General features: G+C 50.3%; 2 protein-coding genes across 7 annotated transcripts; one reads left to right on the top strand and one right to left on the bottom strand.

Annotated features, from left to right (window-relative positions):
* Positions 1-249: 249 nt before the first annotated feature.
* On the bottom strand, positions 250-13,001 carry LOC142097193 (zinc-binding protein A33-like). 3 transcript variants are annotated; one of them, XM_075178839.1, is made up of 7 exons: positions 12,924-13,001; positions 6,993-7,367; positions 6,704-6,799; positions 4,454-4,687; positions 1,896-1,918; positions 1,688-1,818; positions 250-1,081 (listed from the first exon to the last, which is right to left on the bottom strand). In XM_075178839.1, exons 2-7 carry the CDS (start codon positions 7,341-7,343, stop codon positions 537-539), a joined length of 1,380 nt encoding a protein of 459 aa, XP_075034940.1. In that variant the 5' UTR covers positions 7,344-7,367; positions 12,924-13,001; the 3' UTR covers positions 250-536. The 3 variants fall into 3 exon arrangements, with proteins under 3 accessions (XP_075034940.1, XP_075034939.1, XP_075034941.1); XM_075178838.1 differs by having other exon boundaries at positions 12,877-12,936; XM_075178840.1 differs by lacking the exon at positions 12,924-13,001 and adding an exon at positions 7,691-8,409.
* Positions 12,872-19,749, top strand: MAPK7 (mitogen-activated protein kinase 7). Of its 4 annotated transcripts, none has more exons than XM_075178833.1 (8): positions 12,872-13,229; positions 13,904-13,993; positions 14,098-14,317; positions 14,669-14,834; positions 15,796-16,964; positions 17,371-18,338; positions 18,623-18,750; positions 18,934-19,749. In XM_075178833.1, the coding sequence occupies exons 3-8, from the start codon at positions 14,104-14,106 to the stop codon at positions 19,085-19,087; spliced, it is 2,799 nt and encodes a 932-aa protein (XP_075034934.1). In that variant the 5' UTR covers positions 12,872-13,229; positions 13,904-13,993; positions 14,098-14,103; the 3' UTR covers positions 19,088-19,749. The 4 variants fall into 4 exon arrangements, with proteins under 4 accessions (XP_075034934.1, XP_075034937.1, XP_075034938.1 ...); XM_075178837.1 differs by having other exon boundaries at positions 12,875-13,229; positions 17,392-18,338; XM_075178835.1 differs by lacking the exon at positions 12,872-13,229 and adding an exon at positions 13,246-13,763.
* Positions 19,750-21,568: the final 1,819 nt, after the last annotated feature.

Here is a 21,568-nt window from a genome sequence, read left to right on the forward strand (position 1 = left end):
TAGACTTAAGTCCAAAATCTGGAGGCAAAACGCCTCACCTCTACTTGCTTTGTGATACTAATACACTCCAACTGGGAGGGAACTACACACTGTGCTGGTTAGAAGAGGGGATTTGACACTGAAACATTCACACTTTAATAAGTAATGCGGTTTGGTGAATGAGGCATGTTCAGACATAGACAGATAACCGGATTGATCGTAGGCTATGTTTTGACTTTGCCTAAACAAGCCAGAAATAAGACTTCTTACTTAATCCAGTTATATATTTATTGAGATATTTATGTGTAAGATAACGACATGAAACAACTCCTTTCGTCTGTACTTTTTCTATGCATTAATTGAACATACTGATAAGTCAATAGCATAATATGTGCCCTTAGGAGGAAAAGGATGATTGAGCTAGTAGGATACAGAAGAAGTATACTTGGGTGTCAACATGTTCCTGATAACGTCTAAGACATTGGACAACAGTGGTCTAATAGTTGGAGTGGAATGAAATCTCTCGTCAGTCCCTCATTACCCGTACCATCATCTCGTTAAGGTGTGTGGTGAAGGACTTTCAACGGCCCCCCGTTCTTTCCAGAATCATTGAGGCATGGACAGAAATAGGGGTAGATGGTCTCGGAGAAGGAAGTAACGAAGGTGTAGATATGAGACATGTCATCGGCATTGTAGAAGGAGAGTTGGCCGCCCTCATAGTCTAGGTAGATCCCGACTCTTTGCGGTTTGTTCCTCAAGGTGAGAGCTCGATAAGGGACATCCAGGGCTTTGAACTCATGGCCGTTCCTCAGCCAAAGTATCCAGAAGCCATTTTCTGGAGAAAGGGTAATTCCACCACGTCTATTAACGGACTCTTTGGCCACACCCAGGTTCCACTTGGTCTTGTTGCCAACGTCAATCGCCCAGTAATGTCGCCCAGAGGTGAATCCTTCGGTACCAAGGACACAACAGCAGTAATCAAAGCGGCGAGGGTTTTCTGGCAGAGACTGTTTGGTGTCACTGTATCTGACACAGGTCAGGTCTTCAGAGAGGACCAAGTTAAGATGAGCACTACTGGGGTCCATGATTATATTGGGCAAGGCTGGAAAAGGTATAAGAATTCAGTAGCAGCAACGACATATATTATATATAATACAGACTATATATACTCTGCACATTACCGGATAACAGTCAAACTGACATGTCTGATATAAATAAAGGTGTATGTGATGGTCACATGTTTACATGTATAAGGCAGATGTACAGGTGATAGTAAAACTGTTAAACTGATTCCGGATGTAAAGTGAAAATGACACTGATAGGATAGATGTACAGAGGAAGGTGACACGTACAAGACAGAGGTACAGGGGAAGGTGACACGCACAAGACAGAGGTACAGGGGAAGGTGACATTTGGAGGAAGCTGTGATATTTGGGGGAAGCTGTGATATTTGGGGGAAGCTGTGATATTTGGAGGAAGCTGTGATATTTGGAGGAAGCTGTGGTATTTGGGGGAAGCTGTGGTATTTGGGGGAAGCTGTGATATTTGGAGGAAGCTGTGATATTTGGGGGAAGCTGTGATATTTGGAGGAAGCTGTGATATTTGGAGGAAGCTGTGATATTTGGAGGAAGCTGTGGTATTTACATTACAACTGGAGCTGGCTCTAGATTAAGAGTAAATAAAGACATTTAAAGCACGCGGTGCTCACCAGGAGCTATGTAAGACTTCATGTCCTTCCAGGCCGTGTACTGGATCAGATCCTTCACTCCTCCATAGCCAAAGTCCCTGGGAGCCACCACGTTCTGAGCTGGAAAACCATCTCTGTACCCCCCGTAACAGCTGGAAGAGAGGAGAAGGTCACATCATCCCGTTATCACCCCCACAGCCCTATCTGACAGAACCCAGCGGATACTTACATGTCCATGCACGACTTTATGTCCTGGAAATAAACAGAAATAATTAGAGGAATAGAAAGACATCAACTATCAGCCCAATGTAAAGTAACATGCACAGGTGGGAACATGACCATGTACACAGTGCCGACAGCCAGCCAGGGGTGTGTTTACCATACAGGGGACATGACCAGGTACACAGTGCCGACAGCCAGCCAGGGATGTGTTTACCATACAGGGAACATGACCAGGTACACAGTGCTGACAGCCAGCCACACTCACAGTGAGGAAGGACACAGGTCCTGATCATACAGTCGTGGCTGCCTGTCTCTGTACACACCACTACACTCACAGTGAGGAAGGACACAGGTCCTGATCATACAGTCGTGGCTGCCTGTCTCTGTACACAACCACACTCACAGTGAGGAAGAGGACACAGGTCCTGATCATAGAGCCATGGCTGCCTGTCCCTGTACACACTACTACACTCACAGTAAGGAAGAGGACAGGGGTCCTGATCATAGAGCCATGGCTGCCTGTCCCTGTACACACTACTACACTCACAGTAAGGAAGAGGACAGGGGTCCTGATCATAGAGCCATGGCTGCCTGTCCCTGTACACACTACTACACTCACAGTAAGGAAGAGGACAGGGGTCCTGATCATAGAGCCATGGCTGCCTGTCCCTGTACACACTACTACACTCACAGTAAGGAAGAGGACAGGGGTCCTGATCATAGAGCCGTGGCTGCCTGTCTCTGTACACACCACTACACTCACAGCGAGGAAGGACACAGGTCCTGATCATACAGCCATGGCTGCCTGTCTCTGTACACACCACTACACTCACAGGGAGGACACAGTTCCTGATCACACTGCCGTGGCTGCCTGTCTCTGTACACACCACTACACTCACAGTGAGGAAGGACACAGGTCCTGATCATACAGCCGTGGCTGCCTGTCTCTGTACACACCACCACACTCACGGTGAGGAAGGACACAGGTCCTGATCATACAGCCGTGGCTGCCTGTCTCTGTACACACCACCACACTCACGGTGAGGAAGGACACAGGTCCTGATCATACAGCCGTGGCTGCCTGCCTCTGTACACACCACTACACTCACAGAAAGGACACAGGTCCTGATCATAGAGCCGTGGCTGCCTGTCTCTGTACACACCACTACACTCACAGTGAGGAAGGACACAGGTCCTGATCATACAGCCGTGGCTGCCTGTCTCTGTACACACTACTACACTCACAGAAAGGACACAGGTCCTGATCATAGAGCCATGGCTGCCTGTCTCTGTACACACCACTACACTCACAGGGAGGACACAGGTCCTGATCACACTGCCGTGGCTGCCTGTCTCTGTACACACCACTACACTCACAGGGAGGACACAGGTCCTGATCACACTGCCGTGGCTGCCTGTCTCTGTACACACCACTACACTCACAGTGAGGAAGGACACAGGTCCTGATCATACAGCCGTGGCTGCCTGTCTCTGTACACACCACTACACTCACAGTAAGGAAGAGGACAGGGGTCCTGATCATACAGCCGTGGCTGCCTGTCTCTGTACACACCACTACACTCACAGGGAGGACACAGGTCCTGATCACACTGCCGTGGCTGCCTGTCCCTGTACACACCACTACACTCACAGCGAGGAAGGACACAGGTCCTGATCATACAGCCGTGGCTGCCTGTCTCTGTACACACCACTATACTCACAGGGAGGAAGGACACAGGCCCTGATCATACAGCCGTGGCTGCCTGTCTCTATACACACCACTACACTCACAGCGAGGAAGGACACAGGTCCTGATCATACAGCCGTGGCTGCCTGTCTCTATACACACCACTACACTCACAGCGAGGAAGGACACAGGTCCTGATCATACAGTCGTGGCTGCCTGTCTCTGTACACACCACTACACTCACAGGGAGGACACAGGTCCTGATCATACAGTCGTGGCTGCCTGTCTCTATACACACCACTACACTCACAGCGAGGAAGGACACAGGCCCTGATCATACAGTCGTGGCTGCCTGTCTCTGTACACACCACCACACTCACAGTGAGGAAGGACACAGGTCCTGATCATACAGTCATGGCTGCCTGTCTCTGTACACACCACTACACTCACAGTGAGGAAGGACACAGGCCCTGATCATACAGCCGTGGCTGCCTGTCTCTGTACACACCACTACACTCACAGTAAGGAAGAGGACAGGGGTCCTGATCATACAGCCGTGGCTGCCTGTCTCTGTACACACCACTACACTCACAGAAAGGACACAGGCCCTGATCATACAGCCGTGGCTGCATGTCCCTGTACACACTACTACACTCACAGTGAGGAAGACACAGGTCCTGATCATACAGTCGTGGCTGCCTGTCTCTGTACACACCACTAAACTCATAGTGAGGAAGGACACAGGTCCTGATCATACAGCCGTGGCTGCCTGTCTCTGTACACACTACTACACTCACAGCAAGGACACAAGTCCTGATCATACAGCCGTGGCTGCCTGTCCCTGTACACACCACTACACTACAGCCGTGGACACTCACCGTGAGGAAGGAGACGGGGTCTTGCTCGTACAGCCGGGGTTGGGTGCTGCTGATGGTCTGCAGGATGCCCTGACAGTTCTGCTTGATCTTGTTGAGACTTTCCTCCATCTCAGCCAGGATCACATCCCCTTCCTGCTGTAGCTCCCTCAGTAGCCGCTCCTCCCTCTCCCGCAGGTACTGATGCAGCTTCTCAAACTCCAGGCTGACGTGGTGCTTGGTGTTCAGGAGGTTTCCCTGCAATGCAAAGAATATATTACCAACCTTAATAATGTAATTCATCAATAATCTGTACTGCAGCCGCCTACTGGGTGCTCGGCAGCGTTAGTGTTCAGCACCCTGCAAGTAGAACTACAAGTAACAGCATGCCCTGCCAGGACACCGAGCTGCCCACACACAGGCCTGGCCAACCGGTCACTCTCCAGGTGTTGTGACACTACAAGTCCCATCATGCTTTGCCAGTAGATAGACAGCTGATAGCTGGCAGTGCATGCTGGGACTTATAGTTTCACAATATCTGTAGAGCCACAGGTTAGCAGGCTGCTTTAGTGGCTTGGATCTTTGTTCAATTTAATCATCCACATACATCACTCCGGGGGCTCTGGCTGTGGACGTCCAATGACCACACACCGTCAGCTCGCTTTTATCAGGATGCCGGACTGACCCTGATCTTATGCTGATAATGACTGCGGCCGTTTCCGGCTCCTACACTGGCTGTCCATGCCACGGTCTATGGGCAGATTAAACAATAACCCCACTCGAGAATTATAAAGAATGATCTCACCTAAATAATATCGCTACATTGGATACCACAAGTTACTGGAGTATGTCCTGAGACCTGAAATAGAACTTCTGCCTGGAGTCTGCAGTGGGAAGAGTCAGACACGACCGTTCATTCAATATGGCCGACGTGTTGCGGATATCTGACAATCCTTAGCGACATCTGTAACCATGGAACCAAACTAACGTTGTATTTCTATCGATACAGATGATGTCTGGTTTTGCAGTTTTGCAAAAACAGACCTGTCCCGAGTCCTCTAACCATTGATTTCGACAAAAGTATCAGCAGCGTGAAAACTGATTTCTGAATGAGTTACCCTAAGCCTCTTCTGGATACAAACACCTCTCCAATGTCTGCTGTTTTCAGGCTAGTCAAGCACTTTATGTTCACAGAGCATTAATAAGCCACTAAAACCAATGTTGCGTTATAAAAGTGCTACTACTAACATGCAAACATTTCCATATCACTAGATGTTTAACGCTCTATTTATATTTGCTATGTAGCAGAGTACAAGCTTCCATTCCCTATAATGCAGCATATTCTGCAAAGGACGGGTAAGTGCTTGTAATCCTGGGTCTATGGTGAGCTGCCTATGCACCGTGTTTACCGGGACTTAAAATACTTTATCTGGACTCACTGGTCCGATCAATCAGAGAAAAAGTAGGACTCAGGGTCCTTCTATAAACAAAGCATTCTTCATGGTGATCAATATATCACTATTCTGAGTTCTTGTGAACGCAGTGCAGGTAAACTCGCCATTGGCCGTGGGTACATAGCCTAAAAGATGTCAGATGCAGCGGGTTACTGCCAGGAAGTCTGATGTGCACAGGAAAATATCTCCCCCCCTTTCCTCTTCATCACTGTATCTGAAACAGCGTCCGATCTGATAACTTCCAGACACTTGTGCACATATTGTGTAATTGTGTGTTACAGTACTGGCTATTTCATAGAAGACAATTTGTATCTAGATTATTCTTCCTAATCTGATTAAATAGTTACAAATGTGCATACAAAGTATACAGGTCCCATATTGTGACTGAAGATGATGTTTGTCCTTTAATAGACCTACAGGCAGGAAGTCTGGTGTGCATAGAAATGCTTCCCCTTTACGTTAGCTGTAGATGAATGTTAGCAGCAGCTCCTTATATAAAGCACTGACATCTAGGCTCTATGACTGGAAGACTGTAAAACAAAGCAATAGGAGACACTTCTATAAACTGTTCCATACAGAGATGTGCAGAAAATGAGGTTCTGTCCGCAGCATCCAATCAGATTACAAGTTATTGCTCGTCTGCAGATTACAAAATGAAAGCAAGCGCTTGATTGGTTGCTATGGGTTACAGCATCTTTTCTACACAGTCACCCGTGGAACAGATTACATAAATGTCCAAACAGGGGGGATAGTGTGTATATGGTTATGTCCCAATCGCCAATAACGGAGGGGGTGCCCCCCACTCCTTACTGCCACATACCCTGTGCTGGGCAATCATCTGCTCCTGGGCGCACTGCATCTGCTGCAGCTCCTTCAGGCGGGTTTCCAGAGGGGCAATGGCCGATATGAGCTCATCCTGGGGAGAGAGATATTACACAGATGTTATTCCAGCTATGGGTGCTATGTGCAGTGTGGATTAGCAGAGCATGCAGCCTCTACCAGCCTCAGTGTTCAGCTGACCTATGACCTTCAGTCAGTCCTTTGTCTGCCGTGCACACACCATGCTGCAGGCCTGCGCATATCTGTACATAACACACAAACGTCCTCACCTTGTAGCCCCCCACAGCCTCCTGGATGGGGATCAGAGTGTGGGTGGGGTGCTGTTCCGCCGCCCTCCTGCAACGGGCGCACAGGAGCCTCCCATCCTGGGTGGAGAACAGCTGAACCTTCTCCCCGTGTTCTGCGCACAGACCCCTTTGCACCCCATCTGGGCTCTGCACCGGGGGAGGGCGGCACTTGGGGCATGACGGGTAAGCCTCCTGGCCCCTCCATGATCGCTCCAGGCATCCCCTGCACAGACAGTGGCCGCAGGACATGGTGACGGGCTCACGTGGCACGTCGCGGCACATGGCGCAGCTCAGGGATGGCAGCAGCGGCAGCGGCGTAGGGCTGGTAGCCATTGCGGATACTGCAGTCTGACCCTCCTGTATACACAGATAGATGTCTGTCTGTCACCTACCACGTGACCTAAGGCAACAGGATGTCTCTGAACACACCTCACACTGTCTAACTCTGCTGTCTGTCTAAACAGCCTGTCTCTTCCCTGTTATCCCCTACTGTCTCTCTTCCTTGTTTGCCTTGCAGTCTCCTAGCCAGTTGCACCCTAACAGCCTCTCACTTATTGTACTCCTCTTACCTCTGACCCCTCTGTCTCTTTATTATTCCCCTTAGCCCTAACTGTCTCTTTCTCTCTCTCTGACCCCTATTCTCTCCCTGGGTGTCCCTCTCGCCCCTATTTCCTCCCTACCTCATGCGTCTGTCTCTGAGCTGCAGGAGGGAGGGAGAAGGGAGGAGGGTGGGGGGAGGGGGAAAAGAGGAGGGAGCGAGGGGGGAGTGCACACAATAACAGGGGGAGAGAGGGAGGGGGAGAAACAAGGGAGGGCTGGAGAAAAGGAGGGGGAGATGCAAACAAAGCATGGAGGGGTGGACAAAGGAGAGGAGAATGCTGAGGCAAAACCCTGACGTGTTAAGCAATACTAGATGGCAAGCTCCCGTGTCCACAGGATCAGTGGTGTTACATTGTGTCACTCAGGATGGAAGATTAGGGGTTAATGTTATGTTTCTGATAATGGGGAAGGAGGAAGAGGCGAGGGGAGGGGAGACCACAGCGTAAGAGGAGGAAGGGGGGGCCGGGGGAAAGGATAAAACGATGATTGGGTAAGAGCTGGTGGAGAGGATCAGAGGGTAGGAGGGGTGGGAGTGCAGGAGAGAGGGGGCGAGCTGTGGGCAGGAGGGAGGGCTGCCTGGAAGAATTGGGAGTCTGACAAGAAAATATGGGGGTTGAATATTAACATGTCTGTGATACATAGAGCCAGACAGGGTGAGGACTACAGTGATTAGAGGATAGAGGATACAGGGAACATACAGAGGAGGGAGGGAAGTGTCAGACAGACACAGAGAGGTGGGAGAGACAGCAAAGGAAGCCCAGGACACAGACAGAGACAGGAGTGACAGACAGCGACATGGGGGGGAGAATACAGACAGCGACATGGGGGGGAGAGAATACAGACAGCGACATGAGGGGGAGAGAATACAGACAGCGACATGGGGGGGAGAGAATACAGACAGCGACATGGGGGGGAGAGAATACAGACAGCGACATGGGGGGGAGAGAATACAGACAGCGACATGGGGGGGAGAGAATACAGACAGCGACATGGGGGGGAGAGAATACAGACAGCGACATGGGGGGGGGGGAGAGAATACAGACAGCGACATGGGGGGGGAGAGAATACAGACAGCGACATGGGGGGAGAGAATACAGACAGTGACATGGGGGGGGAGAGAATACAGACAGCGACATGGGGGGGGAGAGAATACAGACAGCGACATGGGGGGGAAAGAATACAGACAGCGACATGGGGGGGGGGAGAATACAGACAGCGACATAGGGGGAGAGAGAATACAGACAGCGACATAGGGGGAGAGAGAATACAGACAGCGACATGGGGGGAGAGAATACAGACAGCGACATGGGGGGAGAGAATACAGACAGTGACATGGGGGAATACAGACAGTGACATGGGGGGAATACAGACAGTGACATGGGGGGAATACAGACAGTGACATGGGGGGAATACAGACAGTGACATGGGGGGAATACAGACAGTGACATGGGAGGAATACAGACAGTGACATGTGGGGGAGAATACAGACAGAGACATGGGGGGGAGAATACAGACAGTGACATGGGGGGGAGAATACAGACAGTGACATGGGGGGGAGAATACAGACAGTGACATGGGGGGGGGAGAATACAGACAGTGACATGGGGGGGAGAATAAAGACAGTGACATGGGGGGAATAAAGACAGTGACATGGGGGGAATAAAGACAGTGACATGGGGGGAATAAAGACAGTGACATGGGGGGAATAAAGACAGTGACATGGGGGGGGGAGAATACAGACAGTGACATGGGGAGAATACAGACAGCGACATGGGGGGGGGGAGAGAATACAGACAGTGACATGGGGGGAATACAGACAGTGACATGGGGGGAATACAGACAGTGACATGGGGGGAATACAGACAGTGACATGGGGGGGAGATAATACAGACAGTGACATGGGGGGGAGATAATACAGACAGTGACATGGGGGGGAGATAATACAGACAGTGACATTGGGAGAATACAGACAGTGACATAGGGGGGAATACAGAAAGTGACATAGGGGGGAATACAGACAGTGACATAGGGGGGAATACAGACAGTGACATAGGGGGGAATACAGACAGTGACATGGGGGGGAGAATACAGACAGTGACATGGTGGGGAGAATACAGACAGTGACATGGGGAGAGAATACAGACAGTGACATGGGGAAGAAATACAGACAGTGACATGGGAAGAAATACAGACAGTGACATGGGGAGAATACAGACAGTGACATGGGGAGAATACAGACAGTGACATGGGAAGAAATACAGACAGTGACATGGGGAGAATACAGACAGTGACATGGGGGAGAGAATACAGACAGTGACATCGGGGGGGGGGGGATACAGACAGTGACATCAGGGGAATACAGACAGCGACATGGAGGAGAGAATGCAGACAGCGACATGGGGGGGGGGGGGAGAGAATACAGACAGTGACATGGGGAGAATACAGACTGTGACATCGGGGGGGGGGGGATACAGACAGTGACATCAGGGGAATACAGACAGCGACATGGAGGAGAGAATGCAGACAGCGACATGGGGGGGGGGGAGAGAATACAGACAGTGACATAGGGGGAGAATACAGACAGTGACATAGGGGGGGAATACAGACAGTGACATGGGGGGGAGAGAATACAGACAGTGACATGGGGGGGAGAGAATACAGACACACATGGGGGGAGAGAATACAGACAGATATGGGGGGGGGATACAGACAGTGACATGGGGGAGAGAATACAGACAGCGACGTGGGGGGGGGGATACAAACAATGAGATAACCAGAGTGGAGGAGAATTTTGTTACAACTTTAAACATTTGTTTATAATGGCTGCTGATATGTTATTACAGATAGGTGTCTCTAGATTAAATGTATTATTGTATTACTTTTATTAAGAATAACCCCCCCCATGATCCCCCCATGAACCTATCACTGGTATACAGATATAGAAGCACAGACATGACTTCTCCTATACTAATAATCTTCAGTAGGGGACTCTTATCACCTATAATACTCAGCTGTTCCTGTGGAAATGATGCAGTAATTTATTACAGTATAAAAAGTTTAAATGGATAATTAATGTCACTTGATAAAAAAGATAGTAAGTCATTCTGGGAACAATATAAAAACAATTGGCCTAGAACCTTATCTGATAGACCTCACTGTGTGACTTCTACTGTACTTCCTGTAACCCCAGTCACTGCTTCACCCTCTGCCACCCTCACCGACACCTTCACCCTCTAACACCCTCACCGACACCTTCATCCTCTACCACCCTCACCGACACCTTCATCCTCTACCACCCTCACCGACACCTTCATCCCCTACCACCCTCACCGACACCTTCACCCTCTACCACCCTCACCGACACCTTCACCCTCTACCACCCTCACCCCCTACCACCCTCACCGACACCTTCACCCTCTACCACCCTCACCTTCACCCTCACCGACACCTTCACCCTCTACCACCCTCACCTTCACCCTCTACCACCCTCACCAACACCTTCACCCTCTACCACCCTCACCGACACCTTCACCCCCTACCACCCTCACCCTCTACCACCCTCACCGACACCTTCACCCTCTACCACCCTCACCTTCACCCTCTACCACCCTCACCGACACCTTCACCCTCTACCACCCTCACTGACACCTTCACCCCCTACCACCCTCACCTTCACCCTCTACCACCCTCACCAACACCTTCACCCCCTACCACCCTCACCTTCACCCTCTACCACCCTCACAGACACCTTCACCCTCTACCACCCTCACCGACACCTTCATCCCCTACCACCCTCACCCACTACCGTCCTCCCCGACACCTTCACCCACTACCGCCCTCCCCGACACCTTCACCCTCTATCACCCTCACCCACTACCACCCTCACGACACCTTCACCCCAATCACCCTCACCGACACCTTCACTTTCTACCACCCTCACTGACACCTTCACCCTCTACCTACCCTCACTGACACGTTCACCCTAATCACCCTTACTCACACCGTTACCCCCTATCACCCTCATACAGCTACCTCCTTACACTCCCTATCACCCTGACTGACATCTTCACCCCAATCACCCTCACACCCACCTACCTACCCCCATTCACACCTTTACCCTCCAATCAGCCCCACACATCTACCGAGCCACACTCACACCTTCACTCTCACACCCACCCAGGGCCGTAAATATGGCAATGCGACAGGGGCGACCACCCAGGGCGCAATGCTGAAGGGGGGCGCAATTTAGGAATATTTTAGGTTAATTTCGTTAAAATTGAGGGCTAGGGGGGCGGCATTTATCTTTCTCGCCCAGGGCACTAGAATTCTAAGTTACGGCTCTGCACCCACCTACCTAATCTCACACTATCAGTCCCAATCACTCTTACCCTCATCTACCTCTCGTCACTCACACCTTCACTCCCATCAACCTACCTTCACCTCACTCACAGCTTCACCCCAATCACTCTTACCCTCATCTACCTCTCGTCACTCGCACCTTCACTCCCATCAACCTACCTTCACCTCACTCACAGCTTCACCCCAATCACTCTTACCCTCATGTACCTCTCGTCACTCGCACCTTCACTCCCATCTATCTACCTTCACCCTCACTCACACCTTCACCCCAATCACCCTCACTCACACCTTCACCCCAATCACCCTCACTCACACCTTTACCCTAATTCAGCTACCTCCCTACACCCCCAATCACCCACACTCACACCTTCACCTCCACTCCCATCAACCTACCTTCACCTCAATCACCCTCACACCCACCTACTTACCCTCACTCACAGCTTCACCCCAATCACTCTTACCCTCATCTACCTCTCGTCACTCACACCTTCACCTCCACTCCCATCTATCTACCCTCAACCTACCTTCACCTCACTCAATCACTCACACACCCACCTACTTACCCTCACTCACACCTTCACCTTCACCCTCACTCACACCTTCACCTCCACTCCCATCTACCTACCTTCACCCCAATCACCCTCACACCCACCTACTTACCCTCACTCACACCTTCACTCCCATCTACCTACCTTCACCCTCACTCACACCTTCACTCCCATCTACCTACCTTCACCCTCACTCACACCTTCACTCCCATCTACCTACCTTCACCCTCACTCACACCTTCACTCCCATCTACCTACCTTCACCCTCACTCACACCTTCACCCCAATCACCCTCACTCACACCTTTACCCTAATTCAGCTACCTCCCTACACCCCCAATCACCCACACACCCACCTACCCTCACTCTTTCCCCCCCTCGCGGTATCTCGGTGCTGCCGGTGTCACCTGTATGACTGCGGCACTTATCTGGTTAACGCTGTCAGCAGCTGGGTTGCCAGGGAACAGGACACGCCCTCCACGCGGTGATTGGTTGCGGAGATGTCAGTCTGCAGTGACCCCGCCCTCAGGCTCTGGTTGGTGGAGGTGGTTCGCTCCCCAGACAGACGTGACTCTGACCACGCCCCCCTCCCCGGTGTACATCCGGGGACCTCGCTGCGCTTCGGCAGCCGGGTAACTTCTCTTAAAGGGACCGCAGCGTCCCTGATTTCCGTGTGTGGGGAGAGCGGGCAAGGAGGACAAGCTGCGGGACGGGTATGTTTACATCACTGTAGGGTGGGGCCAGCTAATGCTGGGGGTGTTTTCTATACCTGCCCTATTAGGGTGTCTGAGACACACTGCTTCATTATTAGGGGATCGGTCACGTGGGTGGACCCCTAGGACTGTCCTGATCACTGACCCATCATCACCATCAGGGTAATTATTGGGGTGAGTACTAGACCAACCCCTATTGAAGTGTCATTGACCCATCATCATCATCAGGGGCAGTTATTGGGTGAGTCCTAGACCTGCCCTATCATCACAATCAGTGGCAGTTTTGTGGTGAGTCCTAGACCTGCCCCTTTTGGGGTGTCACTGACCCATCATCATCAGGGGCAGTTATTGGAGTGAATCCTAGAACTGTCCCTATTGGGGTGTCACTAGCCTTTCATTATTATTAAGGAAGAGGTAAATGGGGGGCACCTTCACAAAGACCTGGCGCACATAAAGCTGACGTTGGAGCATACGGTATTATGAGTATTTCCTCCACTTATGTCAGCTGACACCCATAACAGTCTGCATATACAGGTACACACGCGTGTATATATACGGTACCCATTTCTAACATGTATAAACATATGAAGACCACAGCACAGAACTGACCGTGTGCATTGCATGCTACTTACAGAAATCTTATGACGTACCCATGTTACTCCCCCCCCCCACAGTGTGTTCCAGCGTCTCTGCACCTCTGACACCACTGGTTAAGCGCAGGCAGAGGATCTGCCCCTGAAAGTCTGACGAATGTTAGTTCTGCTGTGAGTATTGTTCTGTCTCCTGGTGTCCCCGCTAGTATCACCGTCTGGTCCGTGTGACCGATCGCTGGCGCGCCAGTTCTCACCCCGCTCTCTCCCGCTCACAGCCAGCCATGGCAGAGAAGAAACAAGGAGAGGAGGCGCAGGCTCGGGAACACTCCAAGCTCCAGCCGGCTGCCTGCACCTCCACCGCCGCCAAGAACCTCGCCATCCTCAAGGAGCGCTCCTTCGACATCAACTTTGAAGTTGGCGATGAATATGAGATCATTGAGACGATCGGCACTGGGGCCTACGGCGTGGTGTCCTCCGCTCGGAGGAAAGACTCCGGTAAGATGGTTCTCTCCAGCAGTGGGACGTCTAAACTTCTGTAGAAGGACCATGTTGCTGTATATTAGATCAATAGACTTCCTGGGGGTAGAGGATGAAATAATTCTGGACAAATGCATTTTTAGAATAACTTAATTTAATTATCCCTCTGATGACCGGTGATCTTGTATAAAATTATATAATTTAACATCTATTTTATAACTGCATAATCTATATCTTGTACCGTATCCTTCAACGTTTACGTTGTTTAATCCTAACTGTAGTTATTAGTAAGAGAGGTGACTTCGGCCATGCAACGATGTAGAACGACCGTGTGGATCATCAGTACTTACACATGTCTTTAATTCTCAGGCCAAAAGGTCGCCATTAAGAAGATCCCCAACGCCTTCGACATGGTGACGAACGCCAAGCGCACTCTGCGGGAGCTGAAGATCCTGAAGCACTTCAAACATGACAACGTTATCGCCATCAAAGACATCCTCAAGCCATCGGTGCCTTACTCGGAATTCAAATCTGTGTATGAGCCCCTTCTTTTATCTGGGGGCAGATGTAGGGGGTGCAGATAATCCCTTGTCTAAATAGTAGAGCAAAAATGGGGAATGGAGGCAGCAGGAAGTCACAGACTGAGAGTTATATAGTGGACGGAGCAGGGTCCCCCAGCAGCACAGAGTATATCAGGAGATGAGTGATGTGTGAGGACAGGGCTGCATGTGACAGGGGCAGTGACATGAGGAGAGGAATGGAGGCAGCAGGAAGCCACAGACTGAGAGTTATATAGTGGAAGGAGCAGGGTCCTCCAGCAGCACAGAGTATATCAGGAGATGAGTGATGTGTTAGTGAGGACAGGGCTGCATGTGACAGGGGCAGTGACATGATGTGAGGAGGGGAATGGAGGCAGCAGGAAGCCACAGACTGAGAGTTATATACTGGAAGGAGCAGGGTCCCCCAGCAGCACAGAGTCTATGGTATGCACTGAAGTTTATTAAAGGATGGTTGGTTGCCACCAATCATAAACCACAGGAATTGGATAATATTACAGAATGGAACCTCTTCTATTTTGTACTTTATTTCACCCCAGAGTACAGTGTAGTTGACATCATTGCACAATTTGAGCACCGCTACTACTAATGCTTGCATTAACCTAACCTAGTTGCTGTAAGTAAGAACTGAGCTGTCTATTTCCCCACATTCACTGCCTATCGTACACCTAGTAAGGTACAATGCAGGATGGAACACGTCGCTCATGGCACACTGGTGTTTTCTGTGATATCCGTATCTTTCTTTGCATTGCCTCAAATATTGGAGAAATCAAATTGCAGCCTTAGTGAGGAGCAGCAACAAGCTAGAAAATGAGAGCAAACAGTTTAGACCACTTATTAAATTAAAAGTATAGCCCATATGCTGTAGCATAAGAAATTTGAGTGGACAATCCCTTTGACTTTTGCTGCAGGTGACACTGACTTCTCTCCAATCCTCAGGTACGTGGTGCTAGACCTCATGGAGAGCGACCTCCACCAGATCATCCACTCCTCACAACCACTCACCTTAGAACATGCCCGATACTTCCTATATCAGCTGCTGCGAGGGCTGAAATATATCCACTCTGCCAATGTCCTTCACCGAGACCTGAAGCCAAGCAACCTCCTTATCAATGAAAACTGCGAGCTGAAGATCGGGGACTTTGGGATGGCGAGAGGGCTTTGTACGAAGCCCGACGAGTACAAATATTTTATGACTGAGTACGTGGCGACTCGATGGTATAGAGCCCCGGAGCTTATGTTGTCCCTGCATGAGTACACTCAGGCCATTGATATGTGGTCTGTGGGCTGCATCTTTGCCGAAATGCTGGGACGCAAGCAGCTCTTTCCTGGCAAGAACTACATTCACCAGCTGCAGCTTATTATGACCGTGCTTGGCACACCGTCTAGTCAGGTAATCCGGGCGATTGGAGCAGAGAGAGTCCGAGCATACATCCAAAGCCTGCCTTCTCGCCAGCCGATACCGTGGACTGAACTTTACCCTCAAGGAGACCGTAAGTCTCTGGATCTGTTGTCCAAAATGTTGCGGTTTGATCCGCGTGACCGGATCTCCGTACGGGAAGCCCTCCGGCACCCTTTTTTGTCCAAGTATCACGACCCAGACGATGAGCCAGAATGTGTCCCAGCTTTTGACTTTGACTTCGACAAGAGGGTCCTTACTAAGGAACAGATTAAAGAGGCGATTGTGGCTGAGATAGATGGCTTTCACCGTAGGAGAGAGGGGATCCGGCGGCAGATCAGCTTTAAACCCGCCTTAAAGCCGGCCGTGGAGGGCCCAGTGGCAGACGGTGCCATCAGAGAAGATGACTTTCAGTCACCACCACTACCACCACCATCTCAGGAACTAGATGTGGACATGCCCAGTGCCAATTCAGCCAGAGAGAGAGTGGATTTCCCCATGGAGTCGCCGAGGGTTCAGGAGAAGCCAGAAACCATTGACCTGACCTCTCCTATAGAGAGTGGAGAAACCGCGACACAGCGGGAGACGGTCAAGGAGGAGGCTCCTGTTATCAAAGCCGATCCCGAGCCTGTACCGAAGAGAGAGGGCACTATATCAAATGGCACTAAGGAGGCATTAATAGCTGCCCTGCTGCGGAATAAATCCAAAGGTAAGATAGAGGTACGCGTTTCACAGTAACCCGTCTACTGAGGGCACTTTCAGATCTCGCACTGAGGATCACAATCATTCTTATGCTTACACATAACGTTTATTACACCTTTCACTTAATAACTGAGCATTAAGTGTGTATATAATATATATTATAATCATTCTCTCCAGTGATGTTAGTGATTGTTATGTCCATTTTTTTACTGTACCATATATAGCTTGAGCCCTCTCATGGAATTTTCATATAGTTGTTACAATATATTGTGTTTAGGTTCACTTTAGAGCATGTTGTGTTTTACGAACCTTTTACGTATAGGAATTTTAGTGGTTTTTTAAACTCGTGTTGGATCCATGCAAAGTAACTGGTCATGAGTAAATTAATTACAAGGTAACACTGAGAGCGGCAGCCCTTCCTGTCTTTCCTGCAGATACCCCCTGCTCGGTTCCTGAGACGCATGATATGAAGAAGCCCATAACGGCACAGGAGCGACAGCGCGCGCGTGAGGAAAAGAGGAAGAGGCGCCAGGAGCGTGCCCGAGAGAAAGAGAAGAAACAGAAAGAAAAGGAGCGCAGAGAGGTAAAGAAAGCCGAAGGATTCGGAGGTCTGGTGTTGAGCGAGAACGACAAGAACCTCTTGGAACGCTGGACTCGAATGATTGACCAGACGCAGCTGCAACCGCCACCTCCTACCAGCCAAAACCCAACAGTGCCAAAGCCAGCAGCGTGCCCTGATATCTGCTCTATCACCCAGCCTCTGCCCCAGCCGACGGTCTTTGCTGTGGCAAACCTCAATCCAGTACCGGAGGTTGGCAGCCAGAAGAACGGAACCATCACCGCGCCATCCGTAGCACCAAATATCCAGTTCATGCCCAGGTGCTTGAACCCCTGCTCTGTATCTAATCTGCTTCATTACGTCCCTCCTGCCCCTGCGACCTTCCAGATTGGCCCCGTGGTGTTGGCTCCCCACGTGAAACAGGTGACTCCTCCGGTACCTGCCCAGCTTCCAGCAGATCTCAAATTTATTCCTAGAGGGCAAGTCCTCCCTGGTCCTTTACCCACTCCTGCCAGGCTCAACCCAACCTGGAACAGAGGAGGACATCCAGAAGGCTGGCCTGCACCAGACACAGGTGATGGGAAGAGGAGTTCAGTCCCCGTGGACCCTGCCCTCTTCCTTCGCAACCCCAACGTCGATCTTGAACAACCTCTGCAAGTTCCAGCGATGCCATTCTCCAGTGGGCCTGGGTGCCACATTCAAGAGGAACGCAAATCTCAAGATCTTACACCCCTCCCGCCCTCCAGCTTCAGCTCGCCCGACGCTTCCAGCTCCATCTCTCCAGACATCCACCTGGTGACGCAGCAGCTCTCAAAGTCACAGGTCAGAGCAGCATTTACTTCTTCTCCCGTGGCACAAGTACTGCCCCTTGTTTGTCCGCTCTCCTATCGCAATAAAGAATGGCTGCAACACTCTTTGCTTTTTATGTATTCCAATCTATTTGTATTCTTTCTAGATTTGTTTTGGTCACCGTGAATGACTGCATTACTTTTCCCTGATGTGTTATGTGCCCCATCGGATGTTTGTTAAGTACATTGTGTATCGGAGTGGTGCCCGGCTGGTGGCTCTCTGATTTATTTATTTTTTTCACCCCTTAACATTTCCAGGTAGAGGATGTCCTCCCTCCTGTCTTCTCCGTCACCCCCAAAGGAAGTGGAGCTGGGTACGGCGTGGGCTTTGACCTGGAGGAATTCCTGAACCAGTCCTTTGATATGGCATCCGAGAGTCGTGAGAGGTCTGTAAGGATTTCAAAGGAAAGTTAACACTTTGTCACCATTTTAAAAAAAAAAAAAAGCACAACAAAACAATTATTTACAGGAGTTTATATATCTGTTATAATACATGCACTTTCCTTGTACTGTAATCAATAGACGTAAGAAATGCCCTGTTCCAATCTGTTTTTCTCTTCTGCTTCCAGCCTGGTGGACTCTGCTCCCCTTTCAGCATCGCTCTTAGCCGACTGGCTGGAAGTTCATCGTATGAATCCCGCAGACATGGCTTCCCTACAGGAGGACCTGCAGCTGGGCTCTCCCATGATCTTGTCCGACATTCCCGACCTCCACGATGGGTGAGGAAGCTTCAGAGAATACGAGGTGGGACACAACGTTGGGAGGAGTCAATGTAAAGACTGGAGATGACTGAGAAACAGGAGTAGACCCATCACTCCCTATCTGTAATATCTGCTCTTCTGTACCAGGAACTGGTCTCTTCTTATTACAGCATAGACTGGAGAGATCTGCTCCACACACAGGATCCTGCGCTACTTGCAGCCTCTCTTCTGTACGGGGAACTGACATCTCCTTATTACAGCATAGACTGGAGAGATCTGCTCCACACACAAGATCCTGTACTACTCACAGACTGAATGGCCTTTTCTGCACACAGCATTCAATGCCATTACTTCACATCCCAGTGATTTAGTAACAGTATGCACTTTTCTTGCCAAGGATAGAACCAATCATTTCTTATTTTGCATGGCCCAAGATGTAATAGAAATTGCCAGATCAGTAGCCCTGAGCAAAACAAGGACTAGAAGGACTATGGACCTGGGGACCAAGAACTATAAGCCCTATGACAATGCCTAGGGCTGAGAGGAGATAGGAGGGGGTGCCCAGGAACTGCAAGGCCTCATGGGAGAGCGATCAGGAACTGTAGACAGTGAAACGTCAGGGGTGCTCCTGCGTCTGACACACTGCAATTTTCCAGTTACTGTTAATAAAATATTTTTTATTTATTTAGTGAAGTTATCTGTAAAATAATGAATAATAGAGAGTTTAATAGATAAATGAATTTTAATATCCATGTATTTACCAAAATCCTGTTCATGACTGATGACGCTACTGAAATATTTCATAGATATTACAGAGATATTGGGCTGCAGAAATTACTTTACTTTTGATGTGGGACAAACATTATAGGTAATTTTAATGGTATCTCCAACTTGGACCACTTATTTCCATTGTTAAATGTAAAATACAACGTGTACAATGCAAACCAATTGATGTCTGGTGAGGAAGGAACAGTGAGGCACCTGTACCTGGTACTGAATAGCAGCCACACTGTGACAGTCAGAGTGGGGTTATTCCACGCACCAGGTAATCTCCAATACACTCTAGTAGAGTGTGTAACTAAAGGAAAAAAAGATTTTGTGTGAGCTTATAGTAGCCCAAGTTGTACAGCCGTCTCTTCCCTCGTTCCCTTCTCCTTGCCTCGCAGCCGTCTCTTCGTCCTCCTCTCTCCCGGCCTCGAAGCCGTCTCTTCCTTCTTCGTTCCCTTCTTCTTGCCTCGCAGCCGTCTCTTTCCTCTTCTTGTATTGCAGCAGGCCCTTCGTCCTCCTCTTTCTCCTCTTTTTCTCTACCTTGCAGCTGTCTCTTTATCCTCCTCTTTCTCTAGCTTGCAGCTGTCTCTATCCTCTCTCTCCCTGCCTCGCAGCCGTCTCTTCCCTCTCTCTCTCTCCCTGCCTCGCAGCCGTCTCTTCCCTCTCTCTCTCTCCCTGCCTCGCAGCCGTCTCTTCCCTCTCTCTCTCTCCCTGCCTCGCAGCCGTCTCTTCCCTCTCTCTCTCTCCCTGCCTCGCAGCCGTCTCTTCCCTCTCTCTCTCTCCCTGCCTCGCAGCCGTCTCTTCCCTCTCTCTCTCTCCCTGCCTCGCAGCCGTCTCTTCCCTCTCTCTCTCTCCCTGCCTCGCAGCCGTCTCTTCCCTCTCTCTCTCTCCCTGCCTCGCAGCCGTCTCTTCCCTCTCTCTCTCTCTCTCTCCCTGCCTCGCAGCCGTCTCTTCCCTCTCTCTCTCTCTCCCTGCCTCGCAGACGTCTCTTCCCTCTCTCTCTCCCTGCCTCGCAGACGTCTCTTCCCTCTCTCTCTCCCTGCCTCGCAGACGTCTCTTCCCTCTCTCTCTCCCTGCCTCGCAGACGTCTCTTCCCTCTCTCTCTCCCTGCCTCGCAGACGTCTCTTCCCTCTCTCTCTCCCTGCCTCGCAGACGTCTCTTCCCTCTCTCTCTCTCTCTCCCTGCCTCGCAGACGTCTCTTCCCTCTCTCTCTCTCTCTCCCTGCCTCGCAGACGTCTCTTCCCTCTCTCTCTCTCTCCCTGCCTCGCAGACGTCTCTTCCCTCTCTCTCTCTCTCTCTCTCTCTCGCAGACGTCTCTTCCCTCTCTCTCTCTCTCTCCCTGCCTCGCAGACGTCTCTTCCCTCTCTCTCTCTCTCTCCCTGCCTCGCAGACGTCTCTTCCCCCTTCCTTCCCTCTCTCTCCCGGCCTCGCTGCCGTCTTTGTTGTTATATTAATCAGTATAATTATGCTAGTTATGTTTCCTGCACATATTTACCCTTAAAATATTTCACCCAAGTGTCAGTACAGTAGAGGAGACAGATTCATCTGACCTCTGATAAGTCAGAGAAGATTGCAGAACGCTAATTGTATAAGCAGAGTACAGAAAGACAGTGAGAAGCCGACTGGAACATACAGTCACATAGGTTGATTGATGGATTGTCTGACACTTGATGACAAAGAAACATCATTTGAAGGCAGAAAAGAGCTGATTGGTCCATCTAATCACCAATGAGAT

Source organism: Mixophyes fleayi, chromosome 7 (genome assembly GCF_038048845.1).
Source record: "Mixophyes fleayi isolate aMixFle1 chromosome 7, aMixFle1.hap1, whole genome shotgun sequence".
Classification (NCBI taxonomy): domain Eukaryota; kingdom Metazoa; phylum Chordata; class Amphibia; order Anura; family Limnodynastidae; genus Mixophyes; species Mixophyes fleayi.